The sequence below is a fragment of the Somniosus microcephalus genome, chromosome 20 (assembly GCF_052327205.1).
Source record: "Somniosus microcephalus isolate GS21.2 chromosome 20, FLI_Smic_1.0, whole genome shotgun sequence".
NCBI lineage: Eukaryota > Metazoa > Chordata > Chondrichthyes > Squaliformes > Somniosidae > Somniosus > Somniosus microcephalus.
The window spans coordinates 73,425,712-73,446,738 of record NC_141006.1 but is presented as its reverse complement, the minus strand read 5'-3'; the positions used below and the strand labels follow the sequence as shown (position 1 = coordinate 73,446,738).

Below are 21,027 nucleotides of genomic sequence, written 5' to 3'. Positions count from 1 at the left end.
AATTGCGCTGAGCTCCCACTGAGGCCAAGCTCGGTACTCTGCTGGCCTTTTGCAGTATATTGGGGTCTCGCTGCTCAAATTGGCTTATGAAGAATCAATTAGTGAAGAGGTTGAATTCTGTACAAGTTCATTTTTTACTTGAATTAAAAATGAGTCGTAAAAACCACTGATAAAAAGTTTCTAAATATCTGATAATACTGTACCCAAAATCAGGTGGTGGGGGAGGTAAGTCAACTCCTGGTGATTCTGGAAGTGGAGTGACTGAATCACGGTATCCTCCATGAGTTCTATAAACATTATCCTCTGAACCTGTACTTCCATTAGCATAGATCTCATTGATATTTGGCCTGTAAAATAGTACAATTACCTGTAAATCTATGAATCCAAAAGTTTGCTCATCAGAACACCGAAGATACAGTCATGATCTTTTATTTTAGGTCAACATATATGGGTATCACAATGAATAATTCACATTATTTTGTACAACATCTCAAAAGTAGTCATCATATTCACATTGAAAAAGGAAAACTCCAGGGAATTAGACATGCCTCATGCAAAAAAACTGCATCCTCCATTATATAATGCTCCACTCCTCCAATTGCACTGATCCCTGGTCTGGTTCACTAATGTCCTTTAGGGAAGGAAATCTGCCGTCCTTACCCGGTCTGGCCTATATGTGACTCCAGACCCACAGCAATGTGGTCGACTCTTAACAGCCCCTCTGAAATGGCCCAGCAAGACACTCAGTTGTATTCAAGTCGACTCACCACCACCTTAAGAGGGCAAGTAGGAAAGGGCAATAAATGCTGGCCTTGCCAGCGACGGCTACATCCCGTCAATACATTAAAAAAATTTCCCCTCTGCGCTGCGTTTGCTGATCTCGACCAGGGTAGTGGCAGGAGTTAATCTTAATGCCTCTCAGTTGTGGGGGGGGGCGGGGAATTGGCTAGGTACGATCATTATTTAGCAATCAATGTTGGAAGTGCGCTTACGAGGACAAGGGAGCCGGCTTGCTAGCACTCAACTTCTAGGCTGATCCATGACCAGAAGTTTTAGTGAAGTGTGTGTGTGTAAAATTCAGAAAACAAAAATGGGGGCAACAAAATATTGCGGTGGTGTTCAATGTTCCCTCTTATTATTTTGGGTGCGAGGCCCCTTTAAGGGACTTCGCAGTCCATTCAGTTTCATGCATGCGCAAAATTTAACATTGAAAGAGTCGATCTCTGGCTGCGTGGGGCCGGTAGTGAGCTGCGAGGGAACGTTAGCGCTGTCCCACTGCACGGCATCGTTAGTGGGTCAACTTTATGTTTTATATGTTTTAAAGGTGAGCTAATCATTAGAAATGAACCATCTCTGAAGAGAGAGAGAAAACAGAACACCCTCTTCTCTGCAGAAGTCACTCTCTTGTGCTCACCTCACTCCCAGCTATCAGAGTGAGGGCAAGAGGGTGACTGAGCTCAAGGAAAAAACACAGCTTTTTATACTTTAGTTATTAGGCTATTTTATAAATTACAAGGCTTCAAGGGCAAGATTCCCTTCTCTTTCTAAATGCATTTTGTGTTTCCCATTTCTCTGTCTTCTCTCATCATATTCCACCCTCAGGCAGAAGGACAGGTGGAGACCTGCTGCCTTATCATGATTCCCTGAAATTCTTAAATAAGTGGTCTGCTCACTCCACATTAGAGCTATGTCACTACACCATCCAATAAGGATTTCACAGAATCAGAATGATACAGCACAGAAGGAGGCCATTCGACCCATCGCGCCGGTGTAAGGAGCTATCCGATTAGTCCCATTCCCCTGCTCTTTCCCCATAGCCCCGCATTTTTTCCCTTCAAGTATTTATCCATTTCCTTTTTTAAAAAGTTATTATTGAATCTGCTTCCACCGCCCTTTCAGGCAGTGCATTCCAGATCATCACAACTCACTGCGTAAGCATTTTTCTCATCTTGCCTCTGGTTCTTTTGCTAATTACCTTAAATCCGTGTTATCCGTTTCCAGTGGCAGAAGGCTTGGTAAACAGTTTCTCCTGATTTACTCTATCAAATCTCATGATGTTGAATACCTCTATTAATAATCTCCTCTTAACCGTCTCTGCTCTAAGGAGAACCCCAGTTTCTCCAGTCTCTCCATGTAACTGAAGTTCCGCATGCCTGGTACCATTCTAGTAAATCTCTTCTGCACCCACCAAGGCCATGACGTCCTTCCTAAAGTGTGGTGCCCAGAATTGGACACAATACTCCAGCTGTTTATAAAGCCACGGGTCTTTTATGCTTTTTTGTGATCAACTTGTCCTGCTGCCTTCAAAGATTTGTGTATAAACCCCCAGTTCACTCTGTTCCTGCACCCCTTTTAAAATTGTAATATTTAGTTTATACCCCCTCTCCTCATTCTTCCTATCAAAATGCATCATGTCACACTTCTCTGCATTAAACTGCATCTGCCATGTGTCTGCCCATTTCAGCAGTCTGTTACTATCCTCCTCACTGTTTACTACATTACTGAGTTTCTTGTCATCTGCAAACTTTGAAATTATGCCCCTATACCCAAGTCCAGGTCATTAATATATATATCAAATATATATTTATTCCTAAAGTAAGTCTAATCAGAATTACAGAAAACATATACGTTTTGGAGAAAGCATGTGAACTTGCGTTGAGCCAAGGTCATCAATCACCAGTTTGGACAATCCTATTGTAGAGCGGAGTTATATGAAAACAGGTCATGTTTTTAAAATCAAAATGAGTGTGCCTAACTCAAATGAGCGAGGGCTGGCAGCCTTGTTGTAGCAATTAGATACATAAAATGGATCACTTGCACTAATTTCATCAACTGCAAAATTGTGCTCAAGTTTTTCCTGCAATTGCAATTAAATAAATACCTCAATTGGCTTTGTTGCATGGCTGTGGAGCTTGCATTTCCTTTGGGTGGAGGGGAGGAGGAGAGGATTGTGACATTTAAAACAAAAGAAATAAATTGTTTTCTTGGTTTCATTAAAAATGCCTGCATGTATAGGATAATTTATTTCAGTATACAGGGTGTGTAGTTTCACCTCTGCACTAGAAACATAGGAGATAGGAGCAGGAGTAGGCCATTCGGCCCCTCGAGCCTGCTCCGCCATTCAATGTGATCATGGCTGATCATCCAAATTCAGTACCCTGTCCCTGCTTTCTCCCCATACCCCTTGACCCCTTTAGCCTTAAGAAATATATCCAACTCCTTCTTGAATATATTTAATGAATTGGCCTCAACTGCCTTCTGTGGCAGAGAACCCCACAGGTTCACCACTCTCTGGGTGAAGAAATTCCTCCTCATTTCTGTCCTAAATGGCCTACCCCTTATCCTTAGACTGTGACCCCTGGTTCTGAACTCCCCGACCATCAGGAACATCCTTCCTGCATCTAGTCTGTCCTACTGGGCTACTGTCCATTATAATATAAAATATAAACAGGCATTACTCATCTATGGGCAACGCCCACATCAAATTTTCATTACTCCATTCAAGACCAAAAAATGCCACAAGATATTCATCACTGCATTTAAAGTCAGAGCCCAAATATTAGCTTTTAAAAAAATGACAAAACTTACACAGATCCATCCGTAATCAACTTTGGTTCCACAAATTCCTTGCCCATTTTCAACCTCTCCCATTCTTCTTTTCTTGTTCTAATTTTCCTCGGATTCAGATTCCCTCGATTTGAAACATCTTTTTTCTCTTTCTATAAAAAGTCACAATAGCATCGGATACATTTCATTTATAATGCTTTGCTGGACTTTGAAATTCAAAATAAAATAGAAAAAAATAAGCAAATGAAAGTACATTCACATCACGACTTACCACGAGTGTACAAGTAGTACATTTAGCATTATACAATTCTTGTTTTGATATTATCTATCATAAATGCCCATTATCACAAGTGAACTCTGAAAAATAACTCACTTGAATCACAGATGAATTATTTCTCATTTGTTAACACACTTGGGACAAGATATATGGAACTGAAGTCATAACTGCACATCTCTGAACATTTTGTACACATACCAGGTTTGTAAACCATCTACAAATTGAACGAGTCAGCTGTAGAGGTAAATATTCACGGCCAGTGAATATGTGCTCATTAAATAGCCTTTTAGACCGCTATCTGAACCTTACAGCGCAATAGTTTCCCCATCACGAGAAGGCTAGTCTAAAATTGTACTTGCTTCCGGTTTCCAAATGACTCTTACTAAAACAGGAGGAGTCATGGCATTCCCTGCATCGCTAGTATGCTTTACTGAGCACAAAGTATGACAAGTGGAAAAGTAAGATGTGAGGAGGATGCAAAGAGCCTGCAAAATATAGACAGATTAAGTGAGTGGGCAATAGAGTATAATGTGAGGTTATTCACTTTGTTACAAAGACTAGAAAAACAGAATGTTTTTTTAAATGGTGAGAAACTATTAAATGTTGGTGTTCAGAGAGATTTAGGTGTCCTAGTACAAGAAACACAGAGTTAGCATGCAGGTACAGCAAGAAATTAGGAAGGCAAATGGCATGTTGGCCTTTATTGCTAGAGGGTTGGAGTATAAGAGTAAGGAAGCCTCGCTACAATTGTACAGGGCCTTGGTGAGACCACACCTGGAGTACTGCGCACAGTTTTGGTCTCCTTATTTAAGGAAGGGTATACTTGCCTTGGAGGCGGTGCAACGAAGATTCACTGGATTGATCCCTGGGATGAGAGGGTTGTCCTATGAGGAGAGATCGAGTAGACTGGGCCGATACTCTCTGGAGTTTAGAAGAATGAGAGGTGATCTCATTGAAACATAAAATTCTGAGGGGGATTGACAGGGTAGATGCTGAGAGGTTGTTCCCCCTGGCTGGAAAGTCTAGAACTAGGGGGCATAGTCTTTTAAGACTGAGATGAGGAGGAATTTCTTCACTCAGAGGGTTGTGAATCTTTGGAATTCTCTGCCCCAAAGTGCTGCGGATGCTCAGTCGCAGAGTATATTCAAGGCTGAGATCGATAGATTTTTGGACTCGAGGAATTATGGGATATGGGGATAGGGCAGGAAAGTGGAGTTGGGTCGAAGATCAGCCGTGATCTTATTGAATGGCGGAGCAGGCTCGAGGGGCTGTATGGCCTACTCCTGCTCCTAATATGTTCTAATTCTATTGATATTTAAACAACCTAATTAGCAATTTTAAATATAGATAGTTGGCTGAAGACCTAATTTTTAAAAAACATTTAAAAAAAATAAAGTCCACTGTTTAATCTACATTTTTATAGGATCTCATTACAAAGTACTCCACTACTATTTATTTTTAATACCACAACAGCTAGTTCATAAATCTACCTTCATGTTATTAATTAGCTAGTGTGGGATCGGAAATGTTGGCTTCATAAGAGTTGCCATTTTGGGTTCCTATTTTCCTCCAAGATGCTTGATGATGTTGTAAACCACAGAAGTAGCCCTTATGCATCCTAGATAACTCCACATGATTCAAAATGAGAGCTTTTGACCAATCTGGTGCCCCAACCTGAAAAACTACAATGGGTGAAATGGGAACACAGATACAAAATGGTAGGTGTTCACGAGGCTAAAATATATTGAAACAAAGATATTTTCAAAGAGATAGAAGATAATTTTCAGAGATAGAAGATAACTTAAAGAGACGGTGCATGTTGTATAAAGGAAGTACAGGAAACTCTATTACCTGGCACCAACGGGACCGGCGTGGTGCCGGTTTATCAAAAAGTCCGGATTACAGTGAGGTATAGTTAAAAGGTACGAGAGCTCCGTACACAGCAACAAATCCAGGCTTCCCTGTTGCTTAACAACATGTGCAGGAACTCCAGCCACAGACCAAGCGTCCCTGTTGCTTAGCAACAAGTGCACGAACCCCAGTTACACGGCCACAGATCCAGGAACGGCCACTAATATGAAGTAAAACTTACCTGAACCTACTCCTGAATTTTGCCGGTTAACAGAGATTTCCGGTTATTTAGGTGCTGGTTAAAAGAGAGTTTCCTGTACTCCTTAGCCTTTCATTTTCCTTTAATGAAATTTGGCTCCAATACGCCGACCAGTGATTTTTCACATCTTGCCTACAAACCTTTGGCTTCATAACTAACTTAATACAAATAGCTTTGTTCAATCAATAACGCATTAACACTGACAGGCAGTGTCGAGAGGTTATTCCTCTATGGCCAATTAACTGCCATATAGACGCTCACAACATAATCCCTCGCACTCTAGATTTTAATGAGGATGGCCTTGAAGCCACTATTCTGATTGCACTTGCCGGTCGAAATGGAAAGCAGCTCGTCTGCAGCTACACTGCAAGTCACTACGCAGAATCTGCCGCTGGGCAATCGGGAGTTTTAACAGATCATGCACGCAAGGCGGAAGGCTCGTTGGCATCTCTGTGGTATTGGGTTTTCATTTTTTAAGTAACCCAGAGAGTGGTGGGGGTCTGGAACTCACTGCCTGAAAGGATGGTAGAAGCAGAAACCCTCATCGCATTTAAAAAGTATTTGGATATGTACTTGAAGTGTCGTAACCTGCAGGAATACGGGCCAAGAGCTGGAAAGTGGGATTAGGCAGGGATAGCTCTTTCAGCCAGCACAGAAATGATGGGCCGAATGGCCTCCGTCTGTGCTGTAAATTTTGATGATTCTATATATAGTTGCCTGGAACTATTCCTCTTGGCGTGCAACTTACACCCATCATACTGGTATAAATTTAGCACAGTTTAAGACTGCCAAACTCCTGCCAGTGTAAAACAAACAAAAGGGAATGTTACTTGGACACTTCATAACAAATGAAGGGAATCAGATACTCCATACAATTTAGCTCTGAACCGTGCATTCACCATTACTTGAGACTGAAATATAAAGCAGTACCCGGTGTTTCCTTTTCTCTTTCATTATATCCTTGGTGTCTTGCAGCATTTTCTCTTTCCAAAGGTCAAAGAAATAGGAAGGGTCTGTGTAAAACTTAAGACTGTCCTTTCCATCTTCCCTGTAACAAAAGAAAATTGCCATTATCACAAAGCAGAACGACTACAAGAATACTGATGGAACTGGCTAACTTTTAAGATGACTCCGCAATTAAGGCAATGATGAGCCATTTACAAGAAAATCTGATACGATAAGTTTTTTTTATACCTTCTTGTGCAAGTCTCAAAAAATGAAATTTCCCTGAACAACTAACGCTGGTGGTAGCAGCTTGCCTACGCGTCAAGAGGTTCTGCGCCTAAGCTCCACTCCATGATTTGACACTTCAACAGAGGATCTGCTGTATTATCGGAGATGCGGCTTTTCAGATGGCAATTTAAACTGCCTGTTCAGGTCATGTGAAAAAATCCCGACGGCACAACTCAAAGACGGGCAAGGAGTTCTCCTGGTGTCCCAGCCAACACTGGCCCTCAAGCTTCAGCACCCAAAGAACTGTGTAACTGGCCATTCATCTTATTTGCCATTTGCGACAACTTGCTGTGCACAAATTTGGTTGCCATATTTGCCTATGTGCCAACGGATTCATTTGGTGTGAAGCACTTAGGGACATCTTAGAGATACAGGGTACGTTTGTGCCTTCCGTTATCGCCTGTGGGGGGGAAGATAACGGGGCGCTAACCACTTACTGCCCGGACGCGGCGAGAAGATCAACTCCCGCAATATTTGGCGGGAGGTTTGTGTCGGCAGTATGGCATTGCGCCCCAATCTCCTTCGCCCGGAGATCGTGACATCATCACCGTGCGCATCGCCCCGGTAGTGCCCTGGACTCAAACTTCGGTTCCGCCGCCTGCAACATCAGCGGGTTAAAACACCGGCAGCTGCAGGAGGGGTTCATGAGGAGGCCAGGTGCTTCGGGGGGGGGGGGGGGGGGGGGAGGGGGGGCATACTTAAAGGCGAGGTGGCCGAGGTAAGAAATAAAATAATCCGAAATCATGTTTGTTTTTTTTCCCCCAGTTTTCTTCTCCAGCGATTGATCAGCCCGGCACTCTGCTGCAGTGTATTGGGCTGATCGCGGCTGCTGTCAGGGACCAGTTAAGTTTTCCCCTTGCAGAGCCTACAGCGATGGCCCTTCCCTTTAAGGGAGGGAAGGAGCCTTCCAACCCGGCAGCACTGCATGGCCCATTGTGCAGCGCTGCTCACCTACCGCCCTGCCTGCTGCGCTCCAGGAAGGACGTTGCGCTTGATTTAGCGCTCCACTTCCTTCCTGGAGTGCAAACCCTGAATTCTTTAAAAGTTGAAAGACATTAATTAGCGCCTGGCTCTAATTTTCTCAACTTTTAAAAGTTAATGCCCCAAATGGGGCGATACCAAATTTCTCCCCCAAAGTCTTTCTTTTCCTGTTTATCAGCAGAGTTTGGTCCATAGCAATATTATTTATAGAAATAATTATATTTGAAATTGAAAAAGGAAACAGTACTCCCTGTGCTTCCCTTAATGACTGTGAAGAGGAGATTGTTTATCAGATAGTTGCATAAAGTGGTTATTTACATGAAGAAAATTAAATTGGTTGATCAAAAGTATGTCTGCCCAACGCACACCCACTTGAACCCTGGTGGACATAGTTACCAAGAACTGATCCTTGAAATTGAAAATTGTACCACACGCCATTTATATAAATGTTATATAAAAACACAGGTTTCCAAATGAGGACTTATAGGGGATCCCAGAGCAAGTGAATGGTCATCAGATTTCTATTTGTTTGGGCTAGGCATACCAGAAACAGCAAGAATGCGTCGAGATCCCAGTGTTCCAGATTTTTTCATTTTTCTATTGGAGCATGCTAATTTTAAAAATGTTTCCTCTAATTATAGCACACTTGACAGTGTCTCTCAGAGTTCGGACACGGGTCCTGGGATTGTACTTTAAAAAAAATATGTTCTCTGGACGCGGACAAGAGCAACAAAAAACTGCAAGTGCTCCCCCACGGAGAAATTTGAAAACCGCTGGACTAGAGTTCTGAAATACGCACGGCTCATCAGATGAAATTGGACTGTTTCCCACATTACAACAGTGACGACACTTCAAAAAGTACTTCATTGGCTGTGAAGCACTTTGGGACGGTCAGTGGCCGTGAAAGGCGCTATATAAATGCAAGCCTTCCTTTCTGTGGACGTGTGCAAAGACAAAGTCACATCAGCGGAGAGCTTTTTGTTATTGTACAAGGCGTTCGACACAGCAGGATTGAATGGGAAGTACCCGGTGTGTTGCAATCACACACTTGCAATTCCATGGGCATTTATCTCACGTCAACTGTTCTTTACACTTCGTACAACAGGAGAGGAAAGTACATCTCCAATTTTATTAAAAAATGGTAAATTGATATGTTTAGCACTTCGATTATCTTCCCACTTTCAAAAGGTTACTCAGAACCATCCGCTTTGCCGATGTCTTGAATCGGAGCCCCTAATTCTTCTCTCCCTACCCAGTGTACTTTGCACCTCACTGCTGTGGGACTTTTTAAACTATGTTATATAAAGACAAGCTGTTAAAATTCAAATGTAGAAAATACAGGACACCAAGCAATATTAAATAGCATTTTTCCAATATTGCTAATTCTATTTTAAGTTGTCAGCAGGGTATTTTATAACTTGTAGTTAAGAAAATCTCCATCACAAGCCTTCATTCATACTGCAACAAAATGTGAGCAGTTGTTTACATACAAAGGGAATACAATATCCAGCATTACAATGACTAGAAAGAGAGATATAGATTCCAATAAATTTTAGTTAAAACAGGACAAAATGTATTGTCAATTCTTCTTTGGTTTACACATGTATTTTCTAATAAGTCAAGCCACATTAAAATAATTGTACTTCCAGTATCAAGCCACTGGGGGGAGACATAAGTGATCAGCAGATGGTCACTGTTTGTCTTGGGGCAGAAAGGACAACTGGATGAGCAGCTTCCAAAGGGGCGAAGGCTGCAGGCCATTTGCAAAATCAAATAGGTTTCCAATGCTGAAGTTTCAGGCAAGTCAATAAATAATTGCTCCCCAATGTACAGAATTGGGGCTTCAGTTTTCAGTAATCAGAATTCCAAGTAATTCAGGTTAAGCCCCATGCAACTTTTATTTGACATTGTAATACACAAAATCTTTTTAATTATTTAAAAGGTTGAAAATTGGTAAAATACTACAAGCTATTTATTCTTAGAATATTTCTCAGGTTTTACCAAGTCTGTGACCATATTGCGCATTACAGGGACTGTATACTGTGTATTGCTGACTTACATTGGCTCCCGGTTAAGTAACGCCTCGATTTTAAAATTCCCATCCTCGTTTTCAGATCCCTCCATGGCTTTGCCCCTCCCCCCCCTCGCTCTCTCTGTAATCCCTTCCAGCCCCACAACCCTCCGAGATATCTGCGCTCCTCTAATTCTGGCCTCGTGAACATCCCTGATTTTAATCGCTCCACTATTGGCGGCCGCGCCTTCAGCGGCCAAGGCCCTAAGCTCTGGAATTCCCTCCCTAAACCTCTCTTCCTCCTTTAAGATGCTTCTTAAAACCTACCTCTGACCAAGTTTTTGGTCATCTGTCCCAATATCTCCTTCTGTGGCTCGGTGTCAAATTTTGTTTGATAATCGCTCCTGTGAAGCACCTTGGGACGTTTTACTATGTTAAAGGCGCTGTATAAATTGTTGCCATTGTAAGAATTGGGGCTCCCAGAGATAAACAGATAGAAACATATCCCTCTCCCTCGTTCAAAACTAGCAAGGTCTCCTGCTTGAACACCACAATACAGGAAACTTTCGATTTACCGACACCTAAATAACCGGAAATCTCGGTTAACCGGCAAAATTAAGGAGTAGGTTCAGGTAAGTTTTATTACTTGCCTTCCTCGATCTGTTGCTGTGCAAGGGTGTGGCTGCAGCTGTTGCTAAGCTACAGAGATGCTTGGAACTTGTGGCCATTGTTCTGAGCCTGTTGCTAAGCAACAGGGTTTGTTGCTTTATACGGAGCTCAGCGCTCCGTATCTTTTACTATAGCTCTCAGTTATCCGGAATTTTTGATGAACTGGCACCACGTCGGTCCCATCGGTGCCGGATAAAAAAAAGTTTCCTGTACCTTTAAGATTCATCTTACGCAAAGTGAGTTAAAATCAAAAATTCTTGGCTTTCCTTGATTTAATTCCTGAAACAATACAGGCTCACCAAAATTTCAAATGTATTCTTGTTGACATAAACTGATGGTTCGCATCTCTTACCTGTAAGGAGTTAGAATATGAAGAGGTGGTGGCTTGTCACATGTATTGTACTTGTCATCGATAGGAACTGGCAGAGACGACCGACAGAACAACTGTTGGTCCTGCTTTGTGGAGCTCTTGAAGGCTTTCCTCAGGTTAATAGTTTGTAGTGAAACTGAAAATAAATAGATTAGTTTAAATCTTCCACTGTGTTCACGCTGGCCTGTGCAATTCTTCCATCATCCAATTTTCATACGTACTGATAGTCTTCCAATACCTTGCCCAAGTAGCCATTCCACGTGAACAAGCCTAACCAGCAAGTCTCTGCAGGCTAGTCGACTATGGGGGGAGGCATCGCGGCTGAGCTGGTTCCTTCCCTCACCCAAATAACCACACACACGCTTATTTTCCCCACACAAATCAATGCATTTCAATCAATCAGAGGCAGACACCCTGGTTGCTATTTCATTTCTCTAGTCGAGGGATATCAAGACCAATTGCAGCGCTCCCATCACCATGTTGGCCGGCATCAGCTTAGCAGAGTCAGAAAGCTGGACTCTCGCAGGTTGTTTACATCACAGTGAGTTTACACACCGGGGAGCCCATTTCAATATTTTCTTCCAGTGCTATTCATACATTTTATCCTTTTTGCTCATTTATAGCAATCTACACTGTATAGGTGTCTGCTTTTTTACGTAACACTTTATTTTTCAATGGTCCAGCAGATACAGATGTACCAGGCAGATCACTTACTCTAAATTCCTGTTTTCAAGATCTTCTAGACTGGTGATAGCCGAAAACAAAACTGTAATTGTAATAGCAACACATCTCCCAAACCCACGATCTCTACCATCTAGAAAGACAAGGGCAGCGGGCGCATGGGAACACCACCACCTCCAAGTTCCCCTCCAAGTCACACACCATCCTGACTTGGAAATATATCGGCCGTTCCTTCATCGTCGCTGGGTCAAAATCCTGGAACTCCCTCCCTAACTGTGGGAGCACCTTCACCACACGGACTGCAGCTGTTCAAGAAGGCGGCGGCTCACCACCACCTTCTCAAGGGCAACTAGGGATGGGCAATAAATGCTGGCCTTGCCAGCGAAGCCCACATCCCGTGAATGAATTTAAAAAAACATGGGAGGAGAAAATATAATCTACATCAGTCTAAAGATGCCAAAAATGAAGGGATATTGTACATGCTAAAATGCTATAGTAATTTCTGTTAAGCTTTCTAATATGGATGAATCATCAAGAAGGAAAATATTAAGGCTATCTTTGTTTATAAAAACTGATTTAGATTTGAAGTATTCCATTATTGTAACTTTCCTGTCAAAAAAGTGTTATTTTTTGCTTGTGAATTGGGAGTAGGAATGGGGACTAAGTGGTGACATTGGGAGAATGTCTTCTACATGTTCATTCATTACTCAAAAAAACCATTCTTTACAGAGCTAAAGAGCATATATATTTATGTTAGAAGGGGTAACAAATTATTCTAATTAATCCTAATCTGCCGGCCTGTTTTTAAATAGCTACAACACAAGGGTGAAGCACTATGCTCGTGAGACTGTAGACTGCTACCAACGTAATTGAAAATACTTCAGTAAATTAACACACGCAGGACCTTGACCAGCTTCTTCATAATAAAGTAATGTACACAGAACCCCAATGCAGTTCACCTGGCTGGTGCTAAAGCTGCTGGGGGGCGGGGCGGGGGGGGGGGGGGGGGGGTTGCTGGGGGGAGGGGGTGTTAGCGGGTGGGTTGCTCTAGTTACTGCCTGCAACTTGACACAAGCTGGCAATCTCACTCAGGATGAGTGGTGTGGGAAGTGAACAATGTCACACTGCTGCTCCGACTTAGGCTCGGAGATTAGGCCACATTATTGGGGTAGATTGAGCTTTATTCGGTGTGGTTTCCTCTCGTTTCATGATGGAAAATTTCATTCATTTTGCTTTTAATTTCCTCCCGTTTCTTTACACGGTCTATCGCTGATTCTTCTCTTCCCCATCTCCAGGGATGAACCGTCCACTGATCACTACAAGCCCACTGCCTTCCACAGCTACTTCCTGCAAGGACGCCATTCCCTTCTCCCAGTTTCTCTGCCACGGTCGCATCAGCTCCAATGTTGCCACCTTCCACAGCAGAGCTTCCGAAATGCCCTTTTTCCCTCAGCCAGGATTGCGATCCTTCCCATGCAGATGCAGGAGATGCAAGACCTGCCCTTTCGCTTCCTCCCATCCCACCGACTAGGTCCCCAAACACTACCTCTGGGTGAGGCAGCGATTTACTTGTACTTCTTCCAGCCTAGTATAGCCTACTCGCTGCAGTCTCCTCTACATCAGGGAGACCAAAGGCAGGTTAGACCTCCACTCCTTCAGCAAGTACAACAATGAGCACTTTAATTCTCTTACCCACTTCCACCTCTCTGTCCTCAGCCTCCTACACTGTTCCAAATGAAGCTCAACGCTAGCTCGAGAAACAGCACCTCATCTTTCGACTCGGCACGTTACAGCCATCTGGCCAGTATTTTCTATTTTTATTTACGGAATCTAATTTGGGCTGTCCTTGACCAGTGAATGCACAATGCAGACCTGCGTGCCTGAAGACATTGCTCCACTGAACAGCATTAACCTGCCTCACTTCAAGCACAAAATTCACCAAATTACATTTTTATTTTAAAATTTGCCAGATACAAATAGCAAAAAAGTCTTTCCTTCATTGCATTCAATCACCGCGCAGCTAGACTAGCAGCAATAGGATTACAAAAATCCTGATTATTATTTTTCAGACTAACTCACACTGCAAAAATATTTGGTGAGATTATAGTGTGTTTCTTATTCTCTTAAATATGTAATTAAGGTCAGCTTGAACACTAGTTTATAAAAAGAAAAGGAATATTATGCAATGTTCCCCGCAAATTTTTTTGGGGGCTGCGTGACCCATTCAAAAGTCCGTGCATGCGCTTTTAAAAAATCAATTTAAAAGCTGGCTCACCAGCTGCACGGTACCCCTGGAGCGCTGTGCAGCCGTGCAGCTTAAAAGGGAACATTGTTATGCATCTTTTAATACTCGTCTACTAGACCAAGGCTGAGCCATTTGTGTCTGCTACTGGTGCTGTCTTGTGGTCCTGCAATCCTAACTTCAAGCCCTTGAGTCATCCAACATTTTAATGTCAAGTTTAAAAAAAAATACCAGTCAGCAAAGTGATGCTGCTCTGCTGGTCTGGGGGGCAGTGGAAAGGGTAGATAATTTGTCGGTGCTTCTAAATTAAGGCATAAACAGAGCTAAAAGCACAGAATGAAGAGGTTTTCTTTGTACTATTTATATGAATCCAACATTAAAGGAAAGCAACATTCACATGATCTCTAAATGAACACAAATTATGCCACAAGGCCATTCTTACCATCTTCTACTTTGGGATCGAGTTGCGTTACTTTAACCTGCAGACGGTCAATCCGTTCTCCAAGGCTGTTCACTCTAATAGCAAAGCTGCCTGCTTCCCTAAATAGCTCACCAAAGATATCCTCGGCATATCTACCTGTCAAGAATGAAAGAAAACAGGTCAACAGCCACGAATTATAAAATGCTCACTTCAAAATGCGAAGATTGAAATTCTGCAATGCCATCAGATTTCTTTTAGAGCAGTTGCATACAAACACACGATAGCACCTTCTGGACTACATCCTGTCCAGTCAACCAGCAAATGAAACTTGCAAAATAGGGATTAAAGTAGACTGTCAGATGGAGGCAGGTTTGACTTGCATGAACATAAATGCACAAAGTATTCTGAATTCAGGAAAGACAGGCAAAAGGGAAAGGGAGGTGGGGTAGCATTACTGGTTAAAGGAGGGATTAACACAATTGTAAGGAAGGATATTAGCTCTGATGATGTGGAATCTGTATAGGTAGAATTGAGAAATACCATGGGGCAGAAAACGTTAGTGGGAGTGGTATATAGACCTCCAAACAGTAAGGCGGAGGTTGGGGATGGCATTAAAAGGGAAATTAAAGAAGCGTGCAATAAGGGCACAGCAGTCATCATGGGTGACTTTAATCTACACATAGATTGGGCCAACCAAATTAGTAACAATACTGTGAAGGAGGAATTCCTGGAGTGTTTACGGGATGGTTTCCTGGACCAGTATGTCGAGGAACCAACCGGAGATCAGGCCATCTTAGACTGGGTATTATGTAACGAGAAAGGATTAATTAGCAATCTTGTTTTACGAGGCCCCTTGGGTCGGAGCGATCATAATATGATCGAATTCTTCATTAAGATGGAGAATGAAGTAGTTGACTCAGAGACTAGGGTCCTAAATTTAAATAAAGGAAACTACGATGGTCTGAGGCGCGAGTCGGGTAGGATTGATTGGGGAATGTCACTCAAAGGGTTGACGGTGGCTAGACAATGGCAAACATTCAAAGACCGCATGGTTGAACTGCAGAATTTGTTCATCCGAGTTTGGCATAAAAATAAAACAAAAAAGGTGACTCAACCGTGACTAACAAGGGAAATTAGGGATAGCATAAGATCCAAGGAGAGGACATATAAATTGGCCAGAAAAAGCAATAATCCTGAGGATTGGGAGCAGTTTAGGATTCAACAAAGGAATAGAATATGAGAGTACGCTTGCAGGGAACATAAAAACTGACTGTAAAAGCTTTTATAGATATGTGAAGAGAAAAAGATTGGTGAAGTCAAGCGTAGGTCCCTTGCAGTCAGAATCAGGGGAATTTATAATGGGAAACAAAGAAATGGCAGACCAACTAAATACATATTTTGGTTCTGTCTTCACAAAGGAGGACACAAATAACCTCCGAGAGATGCCGGGGAACATAGGGTCTGATGAAAGGGAGGAATTGAAAGAAATCAGTATTTGTAGGGAAATGGTGTTAGGAAATTGATGGGATTGAAGGCCGATAAATCCCCAGGGCCTGATAATCTACATCCTAGGGTACTTAAGGAAGTGGCCCTAGAAATAGTAGATACATTGCTGATCATCTTCCAACATTCGATGGAATCTGGAACAGTACCCATGGATTGGAGGGTAGCTAATGTTACCCCACTATTTAAAAAAGGTGGGAGAGAGAAAACGGGGAATTACAGACCGGTAAGCCTGACATCGGTAGTGGGGAAAATGCTAGAGTCCACTATAAAAGATGTAATAGCTGAGCACTTGGAAAACAGTGACAGGATCGGACAAAGTCAACATGGATTCACAAAAGGTAAATCGTGCTTGACTAATCTACTGGAATTTTTTGAGGATGTAACTGGTAAAATAGATAAGGGAGAACGAGTGGATGTGGTGTATCTGGACTTTCAGAAGGCCTTCGATAAGGTCCCGCATAAGAGATTAGCATGTAAAGTTAAGGCACATGGGATTGGGGGCAATGAATTGACTTGGATAGAGAACTGGCTGGCAGACAGAAAGCAAAGAGTTGGAATAAACGGGTCTTTTTCCGAGTGGCAGGCAGTGACTAGTGGGGTACCGCAAGGATCGGTCTTTGGACCCCAGCTATTCACAATATATATTAATGATCTAGACACGGAAACTAGATGTAATATCTCCAAATTTGCAGACGACACAAAGCTGGGTGGGCGTGTGCGCTGTGAGGAGGATGTCGAGAAACTCCAGGATGATTTGGACATGTTGGGTGATTGGGCAGAAACATGGCAGATGCAATATAACATGGATAAATGTGAGGTTATCCACTTTGGTGGCAAAAACAGGAAGGCAGATTATTATCTAAATGGCAATAGATTGAGAGAAGGGGAAGTGCAATGAGACCTGGGTGTCCTTGTGCACCAGTCGCTGAAGGTAAGCATGCAGGTGCAGCAGGCGGTTAAGGCGGCAAATGGTATGTTGGCCTTCGTAGCGAGAGGGTTTGAGTACAGGAACAAGGATGTCTTGCTGCAGTTGTACAGGGCCTTGGTGAGACCACATCTTGAGTATGGTGTGCAGTTTTGGTCGCCTTATCTGAGGAAGGATGTTCTTGCCATGGAAGGAGTTCAGCGAAGATTCACCAGGCTGATACCTGGGATGGCAGGAATGATGTATGAGGAGAGATTGGGTCGATTGGGCTTGTACTCACTGGAGTTTAGAAGAATGAGAGATGATCTCATTGAAACTTATAAAATTCTAACAGGACTGGACAGACTAGATGCAGGAAGGATGTTCCCGATGGCGGGGGAGTCCAGAACCAGGGGACACAGTCTAAGGATAAAGGGTAGGCCATTTAGGACAGAAATAAGGAGGAATTTCTTCACCCAGAGAGTGGTGAGCCTGTGGAACTCTCTACCACAGAAGGCGGTGGAGGTCAGTGCATTAAATATATTCAAAAAGGAGTTGGATATATTTCTTAAGACTAAAAGGATCAAGGGATATGGGGAGAAAGCAGGGACAGGGTACTGAATTTGGATGATCAGCCATGATCTCATTGAATGGCGGAGCAGGCTCGAGGGACCGAATGGCCGACTCCTGCTCCTATCTTCTATGTTTCTATGTTCTATGAATACAAAAAGTGTGGGGGGGAGGGGCAACAGGGGTATATTATTAGCATTAACAGAGATATGGCTTTGGCAAGGGTTGTGGGTTCAAGTCACACTCCAGAGACTGGAGCACAAAAATCTAGGCTGATACTCCAACGCAGTGCTGAGGGAGTGCTACACCGTCAGAGGTGCCATCTGTTGAATGAGACATTAAACCGAGGCCCCGTCTGCTCTCAGTTTGGGGGGGGGGGGGGGGGGGGGGGGGGGGGAGTTCTCCCCGGTGCCCTGGGCCAATATTTATCCCTTAAATCAACATCACCAAAACAGATCATCTGGTCATTATCACATTGCTGTTTGTGGGAGCTTGCTGTGCGCAAATTGGCTGCCGCATTTCCTACATTACAACAGTGACTACACTTCAAAAAGTACTTCATTGGCTGTAAAGCGCTTTGGGACATCCGATGGTTGTGAAAGACGCTATAGAAATGCAACTCTTTCTTTCTTTAACTAGGAGTCCTGGTTACGAGATAGTCAGGAGGGATGAAGGACGATGAGAAAAGGAGGTGTGACGGTATTCTAAAGTTCCATTACACCATCAAAATTGCAATTAAAATAAAACGGCTTGAATCTAAGAGTATCAAATACAGTATTTATACTAGCTAGGCTCATACTTACACCCATATACTGTACATTTTCTTATCAGTACGCCAATCTGCACCTTTTTAATATGAAGGTATAAATAGTTTAACGTTCCCTGGATTAATTTACAGAAGCAAAACTAGAGAGGCTATATTTACATTTGCTTCCATTTATGGAGTCAGACAGCCAAATTTCTAGGTGTCTGCACTATCCATCCTAGACACTTCCTTCATCTGGAGCGCAAACAGATGTTGCAGTATTTCCTATGATACACTTCCCCTTATTTGACTGCACCATTCGAAAAATATTGATGAGCAAGATGAATCAAATGCCACGACATAGGGGGCACTGTCAGCAAAAGAGAAGTTATGAATAGGCGGCAGTGAAGAGCCTGAATCCCACATAAATCAAAAGCTCCTGTACAGAGACAAATAAGAGAGATATCTAAAGGCCAGACATGGGGCCCTCATTGTTGCAGACAGCGTCCATGGGTTTTTCAGAAGGCTAACTAAAACTTGACCTAAAGACAGACAATTGAATACAGCAGTCTCACGTGTTAGAGATTTCTATTAGACACAGCGCTAGTAGCACAGGAAAAAGGGCCAAAAATAGACAGAAGTCTGCAATTTGAATCTTGCTTTTTTTTGTGTTAAGAGTAATCTGACATAAACAGAGACTAAACAGCAACTTTTGAAAGTTTCACATGTAGGGAAAATGGGCTTTCTTTTTAAGATTTTCGAATTTGAGACAGACAGACCATAATACTTACTCAAGCTGCCAAGCTGCCGGATGACATTTGCAAGCGTAATATTTGTCACACATTCCAATTCACTTTGAACGCTATTAGGCAGAGGCTGGCGGCACAGATACCTCGGTTCAATGTTCCTCGTCACTAAAGGCATTGTGAGCCAAGTTCAGAAGCTAATTCAAGATAAAAAGACCTAGAAATGTAAATATTTAAAAAAAAGTTGTGAAAATCCTGAGTGTAATACAGTTTAATATCACAGAACATGTTAATGGAAGGAAGGATGAAAGCTTCAGCCTTGATTTTTTTCAGAACAGAAAGCAGAGGCTGCAGATTTTGACAGCTCGCGGCCATTCTGCTTTCTGTGCCGGTGAGATGAGGGACTCCCGAGACCTGAAGGAAGCCTGCATTAGTAAGTAAAACTTATTTAACACTTTACACACACCAAACACACTTACTTCTGCACTCATGCACCCATCACTCACCTGAACACCGGACATCTCGACTCCTCCACGCCCTTCAGCCCGACGGTCCGCCTCGCTAACTTGGCGTGGTTTGGAGCCGTCGGGCAGCCCACACTTCCAGGATAAAGAGAGAGATTAGGCTAAAACTTGCCCGTTAACAGGCAGTTAATTGGCACTAATCCCCTTCCTGCCTCGGGGAGGCGGCTCCCAGCATAGGTCGGGTACCCGCCTCCTGGGAAACTGGCATGGAGGCGGGTTGGGGACGGGATGGGTTCGTGCCCCCCAATTTTAACCCCCCACACGCCTCCACGGCCCTGGGAAATTCTAGCCCTATGGCTTCTTTCAAATTTATTTTTGATATGTGGATGAGTGAGAAAGGGAAGGAAAAAGGAAATGTGATCAATTATAAATTAAACATTATGCATTGGAGGGAGGAATGCGAAGTTCTGAAATTGCCCCTTCCATTTGCTTTTCCAGACTGTACTTCTGAAAAAAAGTCAACTATTTGGCTCACCAAAACCTCTCGCAGAGTTACAGTTTCTGTAATATAACCATCTACTCAAGAACTGAAGTACCAATAGCAAGGGCAGTGTTTCACAGTCTGTAGCTGTTCAGCGAGTCTCTTTTTGGCAAGCTACAGAGAAAAACCAATCGCTTGCTATTAAACTCAATACAGACTCACTATTTGATGAGAACGGTCTCCTCTGTGCCAATGTCCCCCCCCTGCAATACCAGAGTTGGAGCTGGACTGTCAAAATGAATGACTTGAGCAGCACCACCACAAGAATTCGCAGAGTTTAAGCCAGGAACTTGAGCACTGCTGGAGCCACACCCTAGTATTCCACATCAAAAAAGCCCGACACAGAATATGTCTGTGAAACTCACTCCACAACAACTCTACCATCTAGAATTCTGATCCCTGTACACAGTTTAACTTCCCTTTAAAACTTCTCGAACCTGTTGAACCCCAGACCGTTTGAGTATGTATTAAGCCTGAAATGCCCTTCCATGCGCCAGGATCAACGTCATGAAGGATCTGGTCCATTGCAGACGCCTCTGGTTGCAGTACGTGGCCTACATTTCGTTGTACTGCACTTGTGCACTAACAATGACAATAAAAGTTGATTTGATTTGATTTGATTTTGATTTGATGCACTTGAAATGCTGTAACCTACAGGACTACGGACCAAGAGCTGGAAAGTGGGATTAGGCTGGAGAGCTCTTTTTCGACTGGTGCAGACACGATGGACCAAATGACCTCCTTCTGTGCCCTAGATTTCTATGAACATCTAAATCTGAAGCACTGAACAGTCTGAAAAAATTCTAAGCATTATAAATTTGCTGATCTTGGTCTAGGACCAAAACGTTAGAAGTTATTGGAGCATTGAAATTTACCATGAATCCTTTATATTGTGCCGTCTGAGGTACATTCAGGCAATAGCAACAGTATAAATACAAATCTGGTCATTAAAAGATACTAACTGCAGTTTAAAACACTTACTGCTTCTT

The 21,027-nt window shown here is 42.9% G+C and overlaps 1 protein-coding gene across 4 annotated transcripts in view; it reads right to left on the bottom strand.

Annotated features, from left to right (window-relative positions):
- wasf2 (WASP family member 2) overlaps positions 1–21,027 on the bottom strand; it is a 47,478-nt gene that overhangs the window by 4,773 nt on the left and 21,678 nt on the right. For 3 of the 4 annotated variants that reach the window (XM_085963001.1, XM_085963000.1, XM_085963002.1), the window contains exons 2-7: positions 19,079–19,250; positions 14,584–14,718; positions 11,201–11,354; positions 6,885–7,002; positions 3,589–3,719; positions 204–347 (exon numbers count right to left, since the gene is read on the bottom strand). In XM_085963001.1, coding sequence (XP_085819127.1) covers positions 204–347; positions 3,589–3,719; positions 6,885–7,002; positions 11,201–11,354; positions 14,584–14,718; positions 19,079–19,211 — 815 coding nt within the window. In that variant the 5' untranslated portion in view covers positions 19,212–19,250. Of the gene's footprint in view, positions 1–203; positions 348–3,588; positions 3,720–6,884; positions 7,003–11,200; positions 11,355–14,583; positions 14,719–19,078; positions 19,251–21,027 lie in introns of those variants that run through there. The other variant, XM_085963004.1, reaches the window with a different exon arrangement.